Source organism: Heloderma suspectum, chromosome 9, assembly GCF_057233095.1.
Source record: "Heloderma suspectum isolate Gila_16-S chromosome 9, 16-S_ref, whole genome shotgun sequence".
NCBI lineage: Eukaryota > Metazoa > Chordata > Lepidosauria > Squamata > Helodermatidae > Heloderma > Heloderma suspectum.
Window position 1 is genome coordinate 19,433,705 of NC_139466.1, and position 22,039 is coordinate 19,455,743.

At 41.9% G+C, this 22,039-nt stretch overlaps 1 protein-coding gene across 1 annotated transcript in view; it reads left to right on the forward strand.

Annotated features, from left to right (window-relative positions):
• Nucleotides 1–22,039, forward strand: part of LOC146338463 (protocadherin-11 X-linked-like) — a 247,395-nt gene that overhangs the window by 214,904 nt on the left and 10,452 nt on the right. Inside the window, exon 3 of the mRNA XM_084813319.1 lies at nt 15,244–15,291. Coding sequence (XP_084669445.1) covers nt 15,244–15,291 — 48 coding nt within the window. The remainder of the gene's footprint in view (nt 1–15,243; nt 15,292–22,039) is intronic.

Consider the following 22,039-nt stretch of genomic DNA (forward strand, 5'->3'; position numbering starts at 1 on the left):
CCTCCATAATTCCTTCCTTTGCCCTAGGGAGTCCCCTCTCTGCCTCAATACAGCAATTATCTTATCATAAGATAAGATTCCCCTTGGAAAATCTCTCCCACTCTATAGAGCTGTCTTGTCATTCATGCAAGGGAGCTCCCTCTATCACTGTAAGACTGCAGTATTTCTCTAAGGACTTGGAAGTCTTTTTCATTCTGCTTTTCAGTAATTTGCTCTAGATTGTGCTCTTTTCCTGAAAGGTGTAGCACAGCGCATATTTTCTTTGCATATGGGCATTATATGTTTTGCACCAATTTAACCAAGTTAGAACCAAAATAGTGTGTTTCGTCACTAGTTCTTGATCATTGGCCTTTTGGTTGGAAACCTTAAGGTAGATTCATCTGTTGAAGTAGCATGAGAGCAATCTTGCATCCTGATACTATGGTCTGCCATGCAAGAACAGAAGTGTATAGGATCCTTGGGGCAGAGGGAAATGTCTTTCACATCAGTGCATTGATGTCCTGGAGAATGTTGTGCCAGTAAAGAGAGTTAAGATAGTCTCCTTTCTGCATACTTTACTGGGAAGTGGGACTAGTGCAGCCTTGTCACACCCTTGTCAGACTTGCCTCCTGTCATTAGTTGTGGCAGAGGGTGTGGAGGGGAGGTCAACAGTGGTTCTATTGTGGAGAGCAAGGCAACAGGCCAAGGGTGCAGAACCTTTCATCCCTCAGGTGTTGTTAGACTTCAACCCCAATTAGCCTCAGCCACCATAGCCAATAGTCATGGAGGATGGGAATTGTATTCCAACACCTGGTGAGTCACATGTTCCCAGACTATGCAATAAACTCTTCTTATGGTTCAGGCAAGTGAGCAAGCCAGATGTCAGAACTTTTTTAGGGATCAGGCAGTACCACTTGGTCTATTGTCATGACTCATTGGGTTAGTTTCCCTGTAGTTCACCACCATTACCAGACTTGGATGAGGGCACACAGAATGGAGGGTCTTTCTCGGGTCATAGCTGAATGATGAAACAAAGGCAGAACATTTCTAGGCTTAGGACCCATAGTGCTCAAATCCTGACAGCTTTGCACAAATCAAATGTGGGTGCAGAGAAATATGTCAGGAACTGGGAGGGAGACCAGCGAATACAATTATTGTGACATGAGCTTTATCTCCAAGATGCTACTTGGTCAGATTCATGCCTGGCATGTGATTGCTCATGCCACAATCAATCTGCTCATTTCTCAGGTGCTGCAGGTCTCTTTGATATGTCATTTCCTGCCCAAACATTTTGGTCCAATCTTGCTGACACAAGATGGAGACTACCCCCGTCTCCTCTTCTCAAGGAATTAGACCTGAAGTGATTTGTTCTAATTTCGTGGAGATTGTGTTCAAATGTAATTCATAGGAGCATAGGAAGCTGCCTCATAACGTCAGACCAGTGGTCCAGATAGCCCAATATTGTCAACACTGACTGGCAGTGACTCTTCAGGGTTTCAGGAAGGAGCTCTTCCAACCCTGCCTGGAGATGCCGGGGATTGAACCGGTGGCCTTGTGCATGTCTTCTACCACAGAGCCACAACCCCTCCCCTATGGCAGTTTGCATGATAAGCCTACTAGTAGAATTATTCCCAGATGTTGACATCAACACCAACACAAAACCACTGTATGCCAAATGCAGCTGGGCAATATAACTCTTTGAGGTGTATCCAAGATTAGTCATACTTAAAGCAGACCCATTGAAATGAATGAGACTTGCATTAGACTAACATTGGATACAAACCTTTGTACTCTGCAATGAATTATATTTGTTTCCACCTATCTTAATTGTTTGATCTACAGCAGTTCTGCAATGCATGTTAAACTAATCACATGCCAGCTAATGGAAGTGCAACAGACTTGCACATTCAGGGAATCTGTGGAATCGCTACCCGGTTATAACCATGCTCAGCTCATTCATGATTTCACAGAATTAATGCCTGGTGGCATAGGATGCTTCACTTCAATGTTGATGCATGTGTAACCCCATTAGGGAAAGTATCCCAGTTAATTGCTGAGCTTCTCAGGGATAGGTGAGGTTGTTTGAGGCTCTTATCTTTCTTAATTAATATCATTTCATGAATCTGATTGGCTGTACATGTCTTTCCTTTTAAATTACAGAAGCCATGTATCTCATCAGACAACTTTTTTTCCCTTTTCTTTTTATTAGCATAACAGCGCTCTCCCCTACTCCCCAGCTTCCCCTTCTAACATCTGACAGGATGGAGGGAGATGCCTCCTTTAAAGTGCTGATATGGCTTAGAGAAACAAAAGTTCTTCAAATCCAAGAGATGGAGATGTGCGCTGATAAATGTTGAAATGATTGAAGTGTGCAGGGAAGCCCTTTTGCTATGCCCCCCAACAACTTTGGTCTGATATAGAGCTCCTGGAATAATAACTGCAGAATGTCCACTACAATCCCTCTTTTGAACTGGGTTTCCTTTTTAATCACCCCAGTGCGAGTGAGCACACAATAACTCACTGGGTGAACCGGGCTAGTAGTGTTCCTATACACCTGTCAGCAGCTACATAACTTCTGAATACAATGGCTGAGGGGCTATGTGGTTGATTTGGAAGCATAGAAAGCCTATTAAAACACAGTCTCTGCATGCTGATTGAAGCTGAGCTGACAAATAAATCCATCAACCTGGTTTGTGAAGAAAAGGCCTCCCCCAACGAGAGCATATGCATCAGACATCAGTAGCTAGTAGGTATGGGGGAGTAAACCTGTGATTGATGCTGGTACTTCCATTAAATTGGAGGGATATTTGGCACTTGTGCTTGGCCAACTGAGATTGTTGGACAGTCTGTTGGCAGTTGACCTCATTTGTTGCATGGTAGCTGCCGTACTTCAATCAGCTGTTGTTCAAGAAAAAGAAGAAGAAATGTTTGAAAACATTTACCAACTGTTGTAAATAAGGCACCTTATTTAAGAGAGTGAAGCGAAAAGTTCTGAGATCGAGGGAGTGACACAGATCCTTTCTAGTGCTGTGCCAAAAATTTCTCCCACATTTTTTTTAACCATTCTCATTCAATTTGATAGAAGAGAAATTGATTTTGAAAATAAATTCAACGGTGAAGAAATTTCTGAGAAATTCTCATGGGTTGGGTTTGAGTTTCTTGGGCTTACCTTGTTTAGGAGGTGTCCGAGGAGAGAATACAAATGTCCTGTTATAAAACATCCTGAGTGAGGCAGAATGATGGAAGCCTCTTTCGTGGGGAAAGAAAACTTTCTGGAAATTGGAGGACAGATTTTGGCAGAGCACTAACTCCACCGCATCCCTGGAGGTGGACACACAACTCTGCTCCCACCTGCATTGCAGTGGATGCAAACTGGGGGCCGGCCTGCCAAGAGAGTTGCCAGACCTCTTAGTAAAAAAAGAAAGAAGCTGTCCTACAAGCCCTTCCAACAAGGAGCCCTTCCTGTGAGAAACTGTTGAGAATTTCTCCTCCCCATGGAGAAATTTGATGAAATTCTCTCCCAAATTTCTCTGCCCACAAGTAAGATGGAAAATTTCAAAAGGCCATTTCCACACAGCTCTAAAAAAACAAACAAAAAAACCGCACCCTAAACGTTAGGTGACTTTAAGTGAGATTAATTTAAAGGGGCAAGCATTTTAGGAGAAGGAAAGCTCACCTGCCTTTCCAAGAACCAAATGCTGGCAGGGAAGGGATATGCTTTTGCTGCACTCCCAACAATCTCTGATCCAACCAATAAATAGCCTTTATTAATCCATTTTCAAATCCAATCCCACTGGTGCTATTTAGGATTTCCTGGTAGGGTTGTATGGATTGTGTAAAATCCATTCCATATGTGTTTCACGGATTGTCACACGCGTTTTGTTCCATCGTCCACCCATCAACGGAATCGTATTTTGTTTGTTTCCAAATTTGTGCAAATTGCACATGTGAAAATGCACAATTTCCCCCCAAATGGTGCATTTTTACACTTTAGCCTATGGAAGACATGCACATTTTTGGCCATTTTTTTAGTTTGTATATTTTTCTATGACAAAATTCAGTTAAGTTAAAAAACTAGTCTGCAAGACTGTGGAATCCTCCTGACGGGGAAAGCTAGTCTGCTGTGGAATCCGTGGGCTGGATTCATGAAAATCCAGACTCCTTTGGTTCCATTGCAGATTTCTCAGACATCCCTACTTTCTGGTAAGTCAGAGCTTTGCCTGTGCAATTTTGCCAGATTTATAACTTTTAAAGTGCTATTTATTGTCTTCCAATAGGCTAGAGTAGCATCTTTCGAGGAAATTGTCTTTGTTGTTGTTGTTGTTGTTTTATATCCCTGTAAAGAACAAAGACTTGCTATGAAGCCTAAGACTTTGCATTGTTCTAAAAACCCCTACACATATTATTTATGAATATAGCAGGGAGGAGAGGGAATTACCATCTACAAATGAAATGGAGGGTGTTGAGCAATCCATAATGTTTTGTTTTGTTCCATTCACAAATTGGAAACTTTCTGCATCCTGTGACTTGCTTCTTTTATCATGTCATAGTGCAGTGAGAAAAAAAGAAAAGAAAAGAAAAGAGGAAGACTGACATTAATCTGGCTGTGTACATGAAATAATGTCCTGGTGCGATGATAATGTGCCCTTTGATTGTTTATTATGTATAGTGGCTGTTTTTATTCCATTATTTTCTTTTGTGTTACAGTACTGTGGTTTATTTATGTTACCCAAACTAAGACAAATTGTAAGCATTTTTCCTAGAAAGAAATGTTATTTATGAAACAGTAAGAACCACTTCTTAGAAAGAAATGTCACTTGTGAAACAATAAGAACCACTTCTGGATATTTTGTTTAGATTCTCTTGTTGTTGTTGTTGTTCAGTCGTTAAGTCGCGTCCGACTCTTCGTGACCCCATGGACCATAGCGCGCCAGGCCTTCCTGTCCTCCGCTCTCTCCCAGAGTGTGCTCAAGTTCATATTCATTGCATCAGTGATGCTATCTAGCCATCTCATCCTCTGCCGTCCCCTTCTCCCTTTGCCTTCAATCTTGCCCAGCATCAGGGTCTTTTCCAGGGAGTTTTCTCGTCACATTAGGTGGCCAAAATATTTGAGCTTCAGCTTCAGTATCTGTCCTTCCAATGAGCACTCAGGGTTGATTTCCTTTAGGATGGACTGATTTGACCTCCTTGCAGTCCAGGGGACTTGTAAGAGTCTTCTCCAGCACCACAGTTCGAAAGCATCAATTCTTCGGCACTCAGCCTTCCTTATAGTCCAGCTCTCACAGTCATACGTTGCTACTGGGAAAACCATAGCTTTGATTATACGAAACTTTGTCAGCAAGGTGATGTCTCTGCTTCTTACTATGTTGTCTAGGTTGGCCATAGCTTTCCTCCCAAGGAGCAAGCGTCTTTTAATTTCATGGCTACAGTCACTGTCTGCGATGATCTTGGAGCCCAAGAAAATACAATCTGTCACTGCTTCCATTTCTTCCCCTTGTATACGCCAGGAAGTGATGGGGCCAGATGCAATTATCTTAGTTTTGTTAATGTTGAGTTTCAAACCAGCTTTTGCACTCTTCACTTTCACCCTCAACAAGAGGCTCTTTAGATCCTCTTTGCTTTCTGCCATTAGGGTGGTATCATCTGCATATCTGAGGTTGTTGATAATTCTCCCAGCAATCTTAATTCCGATCTGTGATTCATCCAACCTGGCATTTCTCATGATGTACTCTGCATATAAATTAAATAAGCAGAGTGACAATATAGCCTTGTTGTACTCCTTTCCCAATTTTGAACCAATCGGTTGTTCCATGTCCGGTTCTTACTGTTGCTTCTTGACTGTCGTACAGGTTTCTCAGGAGACAGTTAAGGTGGTCTGGTACTCCCATCTCTTTAAGAATTTGCCACAGTTTGTTGTGATCCACACAATCAAAGGCTTTAGCATAGTCAATGAAGCAGAAATATATGTTTTTTCTGGAATTCTCTTGCTTTCTTCATGATCCAGCGAATGTTGGCGATTTGATCTCTAGTTCCTCTGCCTCTTCGAAATGCAGCTTGTACTTCCGGTAGTTCTCAGTTCACATGCTGCTGAAGCCTAGCTTGTAGGATTTTGAACATAACCTTGCTGGCATGTGAAATGAGCGCAATTGTATGGTAATTTGAACACTCTTAGACCACTTTAAAAAAACAAACACTATGATTGAATTAAAATGTCTTTTGGGGGGCACGAACTTTGCCTTTATAATTGATAATTAGAACTGATAAAAACCAGATTCTCCCCCACAGCCTCCCCATTATAATCTATATGAGTTGTGTTTGTGAATCCACATCCATACACATATGTGTGTACACACAGAGGGACATATAGTCACGGGGGGGGGGAGGGTGATCTGAATTTGATCAGAAGTTTGAAAGGCTTCCACACAGAAAAAAAAAGGGGGACTGTTGTGTCATAGTAACTGTAACAAATAAAAATAATCAAAACACAAAATAGGTTTCTTTGCTTACTGCACTTGCTGAGTAAGCTTGTACATAAGTCATAATCATGGGCTTCTAAACTGCTTAGATGAGTGCATTGTAGAGTTTCAGTTATGTGCTATACATTACTTTGCTGCTGTATACAATTGCTTAAAAAGGCCTTTATTCAGGGATCCAGGGTCATTAGGTTCAACGTCTTGAAGAAAAATAACTTAAGGGTTACCGGTGTCTACAACATTTTGCTTTGAAGAAAACAAGACTAAACAACTTCTATTTTCTAAAGAAATAGAAAAAAAACCTTTAAACATGGATTTTTTTTAATCGCACAGTGTGTTTGCTTATAAAGCAGCTGCAACTCTACACTTGTAGAGCAACATATACAGTACTATCTGCATAGGTGGTTATGTGGGAAAGCATGGAAGAGAAGCCATTCAGAAACATTCTGGGGCTGTTCAGTGGTTGAGTATGGGTTGTTGTTGAACTGCTGGTTGTTTGTTGAACCATGTTGTCTGAATCCAGGGCATTGTCTGCAGGGTGGCTTGTTAACCATGCAGTGCGGCTTGTTAACCACCCTGAACAACCCAACAACAAACCATGGGCTCTGAAGGTGGCTTGTTTGAGAAGAATAAGCCACACTGCATGGTCAACAAGCCACCCTGGGGAAAATGTCCTGGATTCAGACAACATGCTAACCCACGGTTCAACAAACAACTCGCGGTTCAACAGCAACCCACACTCATCCACTGTGTGTGGGTTAACGTGTTGTGTGAACGCAGTCTTTGTGTCCCTGTGTGTCCATTTTTATACATGCACTAGGGCAGGGATGAGCAATGGGTGTCTCATGGGCCACATATGCCTCTCTAGCCTATTTTGCACCCCGCTTTGAATTTTGGTGGCATAGTGGCAAAAATACCAGTTTTTCACTTTAAAACAAGGCTTGTGGAGAGTGTACATCTTGTCTGAATGCACATTCGTCTTCTCTTGGGGCATCCAAGAACACGATTATGCATTAAAACAAGGTGCACGCTTCCCTCATGTCTTGTTTTAAAGTGAAAAAGTGGCGTTTTTTTGCTGCCACCAGATTGCTGCCAAATTTTGGTGGCAGTGGCTGTTTTGGTGAGCCATGTGTGTGTGGCACATGGTGGGTTCTGAGGGGGTGACACTTGTACTGTCTGAAGTGGCTCACTACTGCACTACAGTCTAGAACATGGATAGACAACTTGTGGCTCTTCATATATTTTGGCCTACAACTCCCATGATCCCCAGTCAGTATAGTCAATAGTGAGGGATAATGTAGGCCAAAACATCTGGAGGGCCCCAGCCCATGCCTAGAAGCACCTCCCCACACACCTGCTCAGAAAGTGAGGATATACTCGGATGTTAACATTTCAAGAATGTACGAATGGGATAAAGAGCAGGGCTAATCAGGTTCATACTGGAGCAGATAGTTTTCTCAGGTATATCAGCAGGTACCCAAAGAGACGTATCCAAATTTTTATCTTCAGCAGACATTCAGATCTCAGAACCTTCTTACTGACAGCTCAAACTCCTGACATCCCCCACCTCCCACTGGTGGCAATATCGCAATAACACACACCATTGCCTAAGTTATGTGCTGGTTGCTACCTACTCTCCCCTTCTATTATCAGAGCCACATTTGTGTGTGTGTGTGTGTGTGTGTGTATATATACACACACACACACACACACACAGTATATTTATGTATGTATGTATGTATTTTCTGATGTACTAATTTGTGTTGGCTTTATTAGCCTTGAGAGTTTCCTCAGAGCCAGACAGTGAGGCCCCATGTGTGCAGAACCAACAATTTGAGGTAAACTTAAGTGTGCCAACAGTACTTCAACCCTATGGGCCATGGGAGTTTTCTAGTATGCCAGAGTAAATACCTCAACCTCCCCTTTTTGCTTTCATCATAACAGCATTGTAAAACGGAAGAGTTATCTTTTTTTTCTTCTCTGAGACAGTTGATGTTTCTGGAATCTTCCTTCAGGCTGTAGAGAAACTGGCGTATTTAGAGCAAAGCACAGTCATAACCGATACCTTAATCTGTCCTTCATATATAGAATCAGTCTCCTGTTCTCTGTGGTTTGTGTAAATGTCTCTCAGCAGATCTAATAGCGTGTGATGGAGAGAAGAATTTGCTTCCTTAATTCTTCTTGTCTGCCTTTTACTTTTCATTCCCTCTCTTCTTGTATTGAAGGGAGCAAGCAGAGACTAAGAAATGGGAAATCAACGTCCAAGTAAATTACGGGTAAGGGTTACTAAGCCATTTGTGCCAATTTAGCTGGGTTTACAGGCTATAAAAGTTACCTCCCTGGATAAATTTTCATCACTCTCATTAGTTCACAATGAAATGAAATGGCAAATTTGCCTACAGAGTATCTTGCTATAGAGAACTCATTTTCTTTCAGTGTCGGAGACCCATGCCTCCAGATTGTGTGGAGAGTCTTTATGTCACTGCCTATGTGCCTGCCATGGTAGCTATTGCAGAAACTCCCTCTAGGAATGGGAATAATCAACATGGCAAGCTGTTCAGATATATAGGGCATGGAACGGCCTCGACACAAAGAAAGTAATGTGTAGACAAGGCCTCATCTTCATGAGGGATAATGCCTGTGTGAAACACCTGCTAATAACAAATATCTTTATATAGCACTTAAGGACTAAACTGCATGCTCCGTTAAATGCCAGGTATGTAAGTGACAGTAACTTCTTTTTTAACTTTAGTGTAAGCATGTGGGCCCCCAGTCTAGATCAGGACCACTGCAGATGGGTAGGGGAGGTTGAGGTTCAGACTTCACACCCAGTCATCCCCCTCCCATAAATTCACCTCCTGCATGGGGGAAAAAGAATGAAAAAAGCTCAAGGTGGCTGAGTAGGAAGGTTTAAACACTGACCTGTATGTGGTGGTCCCAAACTGGATTGGACTCCTGCACACTTACACTAAAGTAAAAAAGAAGTTAGGATCAGCCACACCCTAATGCACAATACATTTAATGTAGCTTGTAGTTTACAGGCCACATACTATGCACTGTGCGTTTAATGTACCCTGTACATTAGCCCTTAATTTAGCATCCTTTCCATAACATGATCTCAGTAATCTCATATCAGACACATCATTCTGATGATGTGGCACTGCTTTCCCCCTGCCATCGCTACCACCTCCCTAATGATGTAACAGGCTTCTGTTCTGTCTACTTTTCATAAAACATACTCAGAAGTTTCAGGCAAACATAATGCTTAATTGTGGTTTCTTATCCTTAACCATAATGTTTACTTCTGAATACCTAAATTACAGATAAGGATAGACTCTCAAATTAGGATTTATTTACTTAAAAATGTAAAGAACTCATTCTGTCCCACCAAGAAGCATCTGAAACAGTGAATGTCTGGATTTTGGCAATCTTTCTGAGCTTCATAAACTATGAAACTGGGAATAAGCATTGGGTTTCTCCCTCCTCTTCCCTCATGCACTAGCTTCTCAAAATGATGAGGAGTCTGGATACTGAAGGATAACTGCATTCTGATCCATGTGTTGAGTCAGAATGTGCAAGCTTTGCAAGTTCTTATTGGAATATGAACTGAACAAAATTCTCCCCATTCCCACAGATTGATGCAAAAAAAAAGTTGAAACAGACTTATGGGGTTAACACATGTGAAAAATGTCCCAGAGTGGAAGTAAGGTGATTTGTTGTGTTCACTGCCCCGAAATCTGTTCTAGATATGGAGTAGTATTTAAATATTGTACATAAATAAATAAATAAATAAATAATCAATCCATCCCTAGTTTTAGAGTCACTGATACGATGTTATAGTAATAAAATTGCTTAACATTTGACTATATATTTTTTAATCCGCCCAGTGACCAATGTTGTCTGGGCTGATTACAGACAGTTAAAAGCCTAAAATGTCAAACCAACAGTTTAAAATATAGAATACAATACAAAACAATGAACCATTCAGGGATTGATAAAACAGCTTTATGTTTTAAATGTGTTTAAAAACAAACATAATATCAAAGCTTTAACATAAATCAAGCCGCAGTTGAGTTCCCAGAGTTGCAGCCTTACGTACACTTGAAATGTGCTCTCTATAGATATTAAGTATACACTACTAAAAAAATGCCCAACCCTATACTTTGATTAAGATGCAGGTTGCCTGCCTCGGCGTAGTGCAGAGAGCAGCGGTCTGTGCTGCCTTAAGTGGGAAAGCAGTGAAAAGTGGGCCTCATCTTTCAGAATGCATGAAAATCTGAATTACACACTGGGTAAATGACAGCAGACGGAGGGCCTGCATCCTTTATTACTGCTTGCGACATTCATGCTACTGTAGTTCTGAAAAAAAAAAATGTGCTCAGATTTATCTATTCCTAACAGTAACTTGTGGAGCGCTATACAAATGACACAGTTTATTTCCATTGTGTTCATTCTGAAAAAGAAAAAAAAAGTGGGTGCTTATTAACAAAATAGAAAAAAGGGGGGGATAGTTGCAGGTTTAGCTGTTCTATAAACAACACTGGGGGTATTAACCATCTTTGATATTCTGATTTTTGATTTTTGCCCTTGTTGTCATCACTGACCTGGTTCACATGATCACGGTGGGAAAAATAAGCCATATTAGCTTATTTCCCCCAACACTCGTGCCATTTGGGGGGTTGGGGTTGGTGGGTGGTGTTTTTTGTTTGCTTGTTGCATAATTACCCTCACTGGTGTGACTTGCCATGTCATGCGGAGCTGGTGAGGGTGGCTTGTTGCTGTGGTTAGCATGCCACCCCAGAACCCTAAAACAGCCCATCAGCAAATCCCCCGGGCATGTGACTGGGACATGGGGAAAGGGAAATAAGACTAGGGATGCTGGAAAAAATCAAGATGGACTAAAATGACCTTGTATTTCATGGACTTTCGGATTATTATTTTTTATTTACTTTCTTGCAATTTACGCATATTTATTCATAGGAAAATAAGCAGGTTTCTGCTGAGGAAAAGTTGAATGGAATGGGGACAATACACTAAATGTTATGTACTAAGGTAAATTATGTAAATTATTATGAAACCTCTTACATAATTTTTTGCATATTTTTCCACAAAATGATGAAAAAAAAAATCCCGTCCGTCTGTGAGCGGACGACAAAACGTTCCTGACAATGCACAAAATGCAAATGGTGCGGATTTTGCAGTCCATACATCCCTAAATAAGACACCATGGCTTATTTTCCCTGCTGTGATCTTATGAACTGGGCCATTGTGTTCCATGGAAACACATCATATATGGCGATGGGGGAGGAAAATGCCTGAATATTTACCAAAACACTGATAGGGTTGGGTGGAACCTAACTACTGTGGGTGGCACTGCTTATGGAATCGCGCTTTCCAGCGTCCTCCTTCTCACTGCAACCCGACAAGCTGCCCCTGATAGTTGGGGGACCCTTCAGAAACAACAAAATATTTGGTACAGGGCATGTGTTGCAGCAGGAATGGATTATATTCTGCTTGCATAAGAGCATCTTTGGATCCAAGCCCAGGTCTTTCCTGTCTCTTCATCCTTAAAACGTCTAGAGCCCAGACAACATTTAAGCCAATGGTGCAGTTCACATGGGAATCTCTCAAGATGGAGCATTTAAGGGTGGCCAAAATGTGTATTGAGTGCTTTTAGTTTTGCTGGGGCTCACTCATATTTGAAAAAAACAAACTGAATAAGAAGTTTGATGCCAGAAACACTTATGCCAGAATTATGTGTTGGCCATAAAGGAGGCATTGCCTGCAAAGGGGAGGCATTTCCTGCAAATGCACTGCTTGCAAAGGAGCTTGGTGTGTGTGTGTGTGGGGGGGGGGTTCCAATAGCTGCAGTTGTCACTTGGCCTGCACAATTACGTTGCGCAATATGGGTGTACCTAGGGATGTCATTTCTGTAAATTTATGACTAGAGCTTGTCCCATTCGTACCCCTGAATGCAAACACATTTTGCAAGCCAATCTTGCGCATTTCCAAGCTTGCAATGCTCATTTGCAAAATATGTTCTTTTGAAAAATGTGTACTTGCCTTGGAAAATGGGCATTTGGGGGAATGCACATTTTTATGCTTTAGTCAATAAGTATTTTGGGTAGGGGGAGAGACACATTTGAGTTCAAGTTTATAAAATAAAAAAATGTGCACCCAGATCCATACTTCTTCTTTAAATGGGGGCAGGGAGCACACAGTTGGAACAGGAACAAGGTAGACTGAGCTTTTAGGTAAAACTCTGAGACTCTTGGCAAGCTCAAGCCTTGCTGATTCTCCCAGGAGTGAGGTGTATCCAAAGTTGGCCCTATTTAGGGTAGACCAGTTGAAATGAATTGGGCTTAAGTTAGACTAACACCCCATAGGTGTACACAATTGCCAAAATAACCTCCACCGAAGGTACCATCAGACATCACTACATGTGCATACTCTGCCCATATGCTACCGCATAGGACTTCTGTGTGCACTAGAACCATGTGCTTACAGGTGAGTCACTGGCTTGGTGCATATGTCTTCAGCAGCCAGGTCCTATAAATACTTACTTGGAAGGGAAAGTTCCACAAAGATTAATGGGACTTACTCAAGGAAGTGTGCATTGGTTTGCAGCCATAATGGAGTTATTAGATTAAGGAATTGGCCTCTATCCAGCACGGAGTATAGTGTGCTTAAACTGATTGAAATCAATTGGCTGAAGGCCACCTAACTGCTGTGCTGGGTTTTGGCTATGGTGTGTTTGCAATTTTCATGTGTGTTTGGTGCAGTCTACTGGCTAGTTTAAGGTTGATAATGTGGCTGTCAGACTAAGAATTTAACATTTACATACATACATACATATATATGATATGTATATAATCAGACAACTAAAACTTAATTATGTGAGTCTTTGGGACTTCTCTACTTGTGGGATTGATTGCAGGAGCTAACCCCTGGCATTTACTACTGATTATTAATAAAATAAACATAAAATGGTATAATTTTCATTTTGTCACCAAATCAATATTACAAACCATGGTCAATAATGTATTTGGTTTCTCCTGCTGAAGATTGAATAAGCACTTGTATGTATTGAGGGCTGGGCTTGCTTCAGTAATTCCAGTGGTCCATCAAATCCGATAGACCTATTACGGTCTATTGATGTAATGGTTGGCAGCTTAAATCCCCAAATGACCCTTGATGTAACCAACCATTTTAATCGTGCTTCTCCTGAGCCAAAGCTGAGCTTATCCTCCCAACCTTCCTTACACCATTTTGTGTTTTATGTTTCACTGTCTTCATCCTGCATTAAAAATGAGCAGTGGATATGTTACTAGACTCAGTTTTTGAACCCTGATTAGCTCTGCAGAGGGGGGAGGGAGGAGACTGTAAGGGCTGGGCAGAAATGGCCTCCTAAAATTCACAGATGAAGAGAACATTTCATTAAATATTCACCATGGGAGTGAGATTCTTACAACTGTTGTTGTTGTTGTTGTGGCTCAACATTAGGATCAGAAACACCATGGCTTCCTATTTGCTTTTCTTCTATGCTCTTTTCTCTTTTATTTTGTTGCTGCCACTATCACTAACAGCAGCAGCAGCAGCAGCAACAATTTTAGTTTCTGTGTGTTGGCAGCAGCCGTGCAATGCCTTGCATGTAGAATAGCTCTGGGGCATTGCGTGTGTATGTATGTATGTGTGTGGGGGGGGGGGAGGTTGCCCAACCCAAACAAAACAAATAAATTGCATATGGTAGATGTTTAATATTAAGCAAAATGTCCCTCTTTCTGAGAGGACAACATTCTCATTCACAAGGGGGAAAAAAAACAATTCTGATAAAATGCTTCATTTCTAGGAGGTGAGGATTTACATGTGAAAAGCATTAGGTCGTATTGGTCTTATTCTTAAACCGGTCTTTTTCTTATTCTTAAACTTGGTCTTATTCTTAAACCGGTTTTTCCCAGCTGGGGGCCCTTCAGATGCATTGACCTACAACTCCCAGCATGCTACAACCACCCACCCCACCCCCACATACATACATACATACATACATATATATATATATGTATATGTGTATGTGTGTGTGTGTGTGTGTGTGTGTGTGTGTGTGTATATATATATATATATATATATATATATATATATATATATGCTGGGAATCAGTGGAGGCTGGGGGCTCCGATTTCGGTAGGGCTGTAAATCCATTCTAGGTTTTAATCAGAACCAGCCACAACTGTAATGGAGCTTTCCAAGCTGCTGAACCCTGTCCCCAAAATAGATTTAGCACCTTTGATAGCTCATTTAGAGTTCTGGCTAGTTCTAACTGAAACCTGGGATGGATTCACAGCCCCACCAAAATCGGAGCCACCAGCCTCCAGTGCTGGATGTTCTAGTGCAACACACGTAAAGAGCACCCAGTTGGGGAGGGCTGTGCTAAACTATGGGCCTGATGTGGATCTGAATGCACTTCTGAGTTCAGTCCTGCACATATTTCTCTCTCAGATTATTTTGTACTTCAAGACGATGAGTTGCTGTTTACCACCACCAGTGTAAATGCTCATTAAATTGAAGTGCTATATCCTACAGCAGGGAGTTGCTGGATATTGCAAGCCCAGTCTTACATCTCAGCACAGCTGTACAGGAGTGATGGAAGAGTGGCTTTGATATTTGAGGTTACATGTGTTTGACCCAGAATCTTTTTCTTCTTCTTCTTAACAACAGCAGCAGCAACAACAATAGATCGGATTCATTGTAAAGCATTTAAATACCCTTTCTTGTTTTTGTATTTACATGGCAGCCCAAAACAGCTCCGAAAAGGACTTTTGGATCCATTACAAATGAACAGGTAAATAAGTGTAAGCTTCAGGTGTGCGAATGTGTGTAATGAATACATGTATGCACATCCCTTTTATTGTTAAAGAAGCATGTGATCACTGTGTACTGAAAGGGTTGGTCCTTATTCAAAATGTGAAATCATGAAAGTTGAGATATTGATGTTAAAACAAGCACAATGTTTGTTTTAAATAATTTTAAAAAGATATACCATTCACAGGATAACAATATGTGAATGTATAATGTCCTCTCTCCTAAGTTGTTCAACATTCAGTGGTGTAGGTTTTTTGGTTCTGCATGACACCCAGCATTTGAGCTGATTGACACATGCATGTACATCACTAGATGTCTCTTGACAACTTAACATTTGATGGCTTGCAGCTTGAATGGGTGAAATGTCTCTACTGAAAAGAAGAGTTGTAAAGGTGATGCTATGGATGGTAGAAAAGCTCTGGGATGGCTCATTCACACATATAAATCATTACTTGATGTAGCCGTCATCAGGCAATCACCATGCATCTTGACTAGGGCTGTATGGATTTTCTTAAATCCATTCTATCTGTGTTTCACAAACTGTCAGGTATCTTTTGTTCTGTCATCTGCTCATTGATGGGATTGGATTTTTTAAAAAACAGAATTTTATTCTACTTGTGCTATTTAGCAGCAGCGCTAATTCGCAGCAACGCATTAGTGCAGGTGTGCATTTGTACACCTGCACTGATGCGCATTTGTGCTAATGAATTAGTGCAAATCCCACCCTCCGACCCACCTCTAAAGTGAAACAAAAAAAATGTTTGCAGGTCTGTAGAATCTGCATGACTCAGAAAAAGCCGTTTTGCTGTGGAATCCCCCGGTTGTATTCATAACTCATATGAATCTGTTCTGGATTTCTCCATGATCCCTAATCTTGACCATGGCTGAAGCAACATTAGTTGAGATGCATTTCTGTGGTCACAAACACACACACACACACACACACACACGTCAAACTGACTTCATCAGGAGGTCTGTTTTGTCCCCACTCTATCTTCTGCTGCTCAATTAGGACTCTCCCACTTAAAAAAAAAAAATCTAGACAAGCTTTTAGTTTGCTTGATTTAAGATTTTAAAGACTGACCATGCTTATTTTTGACAGTTTTATCTGCTGCAATTCTCTCTGTTTTTCCTTGCTGTTTAATTGTTTTATCAAATATTGTTGATTTTGGTGTTTAAAAAGATGTAAGCCACCCTGAGCACTTTTTGACTGTGCAAGGTTGAGATATATATTCTCAAATGCATGTGTGAAGCCAGTTTTAGCTTTACACTGAATTGTTTTATTGTCTGCTTGCCCTGGTGTGATGGTGCTCTCAATCATACACCTGTATCAGGTGAGCTGCTGTGAACTGAACTTGTTACCTCTTCCCATGCTTTCTACTTAATGTTCCCTCCCTCCACCCTGTCAGTGTCTTTTTCTTTTTCTTTTGTAATGGGATGGGGGGGGGTGTTTTGTCATGTGTGGCTGTTGGGGAGAAAAAAAAAAGCTAAACCGAGTATATCTTTGCATGAATTAAAAATCTGTGTGTTGTAGTTGCAGGACCTAATGACAGGATATTCAGTGCACATCTGCCAACTTGTGTGCAAATAAAGAAGTGAGGGACCCCCCCTTCTGTTACATTTTTCTGCCAATTGTTAAACAATCCCCTCCCCCGAAGGCAGCATATATTGTTTCAGCAGTTTTGCAACCAAAGGAAGAAAATGGGGGTGGGGAATAGAGCTGCAGCCCTCGAGCCATTTACCAGGGTGCAGTTCCTTTGGAATTGACTACGATGACTTCAGAGTAAAGAGTCTGAAAAAAAATGCTGTTTTAAATTCAATGCAAGAATTCCCTAGTAAAAGTACACACAAAATTGGATCTTGGTTAAGCATTTGGCTAAGAGCTGCATCAATATTATTTATATTATGCAATTGATGTACATGGTATATAAGCAAAAAAGAAAAGAAAAAAAAAGAAAAAAAAAAAGCCCTTGCTGCTCTATGAAGTTCGCAATCTGAATTTAAATTGCAAGGCAGTGGCAAAAGTCGGGAAAGCATGGACAACACAGGTGCAACAACATATGGATGAAATCAAATGCAGTTGCCCATATTTAGGTTTGGTTTCTCTTTGGGATGGGGACTAAGGGGTTAATTCCATATGACCAAGAGACAGCTTTAAGCCAAACTATACAAAGGCTATCTTATATGGGGAACTGCTTGGGTGCAGAAGCTCACCAATGGAATGTTTGATCTTCACCACCACCTGTGTCACAAGATGTAGTGATGACCACCAATTTGGATAGCTTTAAAAAGTGGTTAGACAAATTAATGGAGGATAAGGCTATCACTAGTCCAGATGGCCCTTTGCTGCCTCCAGTATCAGAGTCAGTATGCCTATGTACACTGGTTGCTGGGGAACATGCATGGGTTTCCCAGGACAGATGCTTGGCCACTGTGGTGGACTAGATGGACCCTTGGTCTGATCCAGCATGGCTCTTCTAATGCTTTTGCATAGTAAAGATCAGAGTTTTGGCATTGTGATATATTCCAAACAGATCATTCCCAATATGGAGCAGTTGCCATGTGATCAGGTTTAAGAAATTCGCAAATTATTTTGTTTGGAATATGGATAGGGATGGTGTGGGTGCCCAATTAGGTCCGGTAATCTGGTGACCCCCCCCCCGGCCCGCTGCCCCATGCTGCACTCACCCCCACCCCACTAACCAAGCTGCCCACACTCACCCCAGGCCTGTCTGGCCATCTTTGCAGCCACCATTTTGTGTGTGGTGGGGGAAGGTAGGCACAGATGGTGGGTCATTTCCACCTGTAACCTTATGTCTATCGGCCATTCACAGCACCATTTTGCAGAAGAGCAAGTGTGCGCATATCTGTGCCCACATTTTTTTTCAAAAAATGGGGACTACAGTGATCGCTGAGGACATCTCGGTGAGCAGGGTGGGGGCAGTTGTGAGTCCTGGGGCATGCAAGCGGGAGCAGGGGCTTGGCGTGTTCCTGGAGAACCTGGATGGGGGATGCCTGTCCTTCCCTAAGAATGGATTTAGGGCCAGCTCCAGTGGATAGCAAGAATGGATTAAGAGCATGAGAAGAGCCATGCTGGATCAGACCAAGGGTCCATCTAGTCCAGCATTCTGTTCACACAGTGGCCAATCAGCTGTGTGCAGGAAACCCACAAATAGAACCTGAGTGCAACAGCACCCTTCCTCCCATGTTCCCCAGCAATTGGTGTACATAGGCATACTGCCTCTGATAGTGGAGGTAGCTATAGCCATGAGGACTAGTAGCCATTGATAGCTATATCCTCCATGAAATGTGTTGCTGCCATGCTGAGTTTGCATGGTACACCTAAGGAGGTCAGAGGCAGCGTGACAGAATTCTTATTGGGTATGCCCTGCCTTTCCTATGTAAAGAGGACGCACTGAGGGGGCTGAGAGGCCCTCAAATCTTGGAGGCAGCATTCTATTGGTGTACTAGTTTTGGGTCCCTGATCTGAAGAATTGATATATTATGCAATACTGTTATTGAGGGCGTCAGTCGCACTGTCTCAGTGCATGCAGTCCACATGCTTCGGTGAGCAAAGCAGCCGATAAGTACCACTGAGTAAATGCAGAGTGGTGTTGCCCCATAAATGAATCTCTTTCAAATGGTCCTGCCACTCTTGAATTAGAGTTAAAGAATTCTGGAACCAAGGATGTGGTTGTTTTCACCCATGAGGCTTAAGTCGACTTTGAGCCTCTGTGTCAGGATTCCTTTTGCCCCCATGCCAAATCAAACACAGACAAGAGGCTTCAATCTATGGCTTTTAATCCATTTCTTCAAAGGGTCATACAGATGCAAATTCTCAGTGACTCTCAGTCTACAAGGAAATGCCTTCAGGGGGTTCAAAAGTTAGCTACAAAGGTTGCCCGCCATTTGAAAGGAAAGCAGTCTTGCTACCCTAACTTAAGGGGTGGGGGGAGGTCTCTCTCTCGTGAGGTCTCTAGGTGCAGCTGTTCACGCAAGGCCAATTGGGTAGACTGTCTAAGTTCCTCCCGGGCTTCTCCCTCTTTGCTCTGCATCTGCATCTGGCATCTATTAATTCAGCTTCCCCAAACCCCACCTCTCCCTGTTTGCCATCTCTCATGGGGGGGGGGAAGATGAAGAGGGACCCTCCTCCTGCAGCTGGACCTTTGAAACCTGATGAGCCTGCCTAGCCATGTCTGGACTAGCCTGGGAAGAACATACCTCCCCCATGTCTGGTGGTTCTTCTTCAGAATCTGAACTACTCTCCTACCCTGTGCTCAGAAACACTCCTGACACTCTGTTACATTACTCATGTGAACATTTTTAATGCAGAACAAAATCGAAATAGAGACGTTTTGCTATGGAGTTGTACATTCTGTCCAATGAGGCTTTTACATTTGCATTACAAACTGCTTTAAGCCTCGTGTGTGAAAACACCCTGGGAGGCCACAACCGATACCCCAGCAGCCTCACACTTGAAGGGTTAAAACCCTGGTCCTCTCTGTTCTGGATTGCTGGTGTACATTACCACAGGCACTGATAATCTTGAAAAGCAAATAGAAAATTGGATGTCCCTTGTTTCTTGTTGCCTTTTTTCACCTCCGTCCTCAGTGTTTCTTCATTATCACTCCCTTTCTTGCTTCTGGTGAAGTAGAGCTGGCACTGTTCCCTTTGGAGCCTGTCAGCACCATTTTCCATCACTCAGAGAGATTGCTATTGATGAATGCTAATCACTTCTTCCTCCTTAGGGGATATGTTCGCAGTTTCTCTCTCTCTCTCCCCCCCCCCTTTCCTTTCCTTTCCTTTCCTTTCAAAGGGGGAAACTCTCCTACATTCCCAGACTTGGGTGCCCATGTAACAGAAATCAAATTCTATTTTCCCACCAGCAGTATCAAAACATAGTTCTTGCATGCCCTGTGCCGAGTAAGATATGTTTGTAGAGTCTATCTCCATGCCCACGCATCTGTTTTGCTATAACAAGGGCATGCCGTGTTCAACAAAACCTATTTCAGGATCCTTATTATTCATTGTGTAAATGAAATGGTTGCATTATTTTAACACTTGGGAATCTAATTTCCACTGCAGCCATGAAATACATTATGAAAGATAAAAATGAGGAATATGGAATTACCTTGAAGATGATTTGTTTGTAATACTGTGGTGTGATACAGTTGCAACTTGGCTATTTTTGATTCGTACAATAAATTAAAGACCTAAAACTTAGGATTTGCATGGGATCATGTCAGCTATTGCATTATCCCTTTTTTTTTTCCTTTGACTAAGGGTAGCATGAATCCAATTTGCTGTGGTCTATTCATTCTTATCATGATAGGCATGAAGGAGGCAGATATTTGATAAGAAAGAATGAGCAACTATAGAGAAACTACGATAAGCACAAAACTAGCAGTCAGATGATAGGTGCAGGTAATGATGTGCAAAGCATATGACTGAATGCAGCCACCCACAAGATCTGCTAACTTGCAGATGCATTGTGTGGGTAAGCTTTGGATGGGGTAAAGAGGCGGAGAAAACTGTTTTTCAAAAAGAGGATGCTGTGAAAGGTATCTTGGGCAAGAGAGATGGAGTTCAAACCACGGTTAAGCAGACCAGCTAGCTTGCTGGGAGGCAGATGTCAGTGTGGTAATTACCAGGCTCCCCTTCTGAAGTTTTCTTTTCTCCCTGAATAGCTGTCAAGTAAGGAGGTGGCGGTTTTAGGTAAGAAGGCCTCCTGAACAAACCTCGCTGCTATCTATACTACCACATTAACTGATTTGGCCAATCAACCCTAAGTCAGGAGGTAATCTGTACTCCGGTGTGGCATAGCCTCTCTGCCACTGTATCAGAGTGTCTTGTCCATCAAGGAAGGAAAATAAATCCCTTGGTTGTTTTTCTTCACCCATTACAGTCCTTGGAGCTATTTCATACTTTATGCTGCTTCATGAGAAGATTGGCATTTGCTGCAGTGAACATGTAAGCAGTGAACAGGAAGTGCACATTTCCAAACACTCACAGACACAGACACATAGTTGTATGTAGATAAATGCGCATTTCCACAAAGTATTCCCATATCCCCCACCTGAAGGGAGGGGGATATGAGGGACTGAGCCTTCTGAGTTGTTTTTCTCTTCTTCCTTTCTGAGAGTGGTTCAGCCATTTTAGCTCAATACTGCAGAAGGTTAATGCAACACCTTTCAGGATCATCTAGATCCTGTACAAAACCTTCTTTATCCCATACGCATTTCTTATCTGAAGCATTCCATTCACTATTTACCCTCAGCACTTTTTGTGAGCATGTTCTCTAGTCATCACTGTTGATGCAGCCTTGCCAATCTCTGCAAATTTTCACAGTCAGAAATATCTTGATGAATGTCAGGCCATCGAGAATACTGAGGGGGATAAATTCTTTGAGGTTCTTTCTCTGTTGAATCACCACGACAGTTAAAAGCAGGGATGACCACATAACACCAGGCCCATGTGTGACTAATGACTAGGTACAGATTCGTTATATAGACAGCTGATGTTATATGATATTTATGGAAATACTGAGACCTGGTAGTCAGTGGTTTAATTCAAAATGCTGTTATACTTTACAGCAGTTCCTAACCAGGTTTACTAACAGGGAAGACCCATTGATTTCAGTAGCATTTACTGCCAAGTCAATGACCTGCTTTGAACATAACAATAAGCCAGATTCTTTTGAAATTTGGCGTATTGGGAATGAGCAAGGG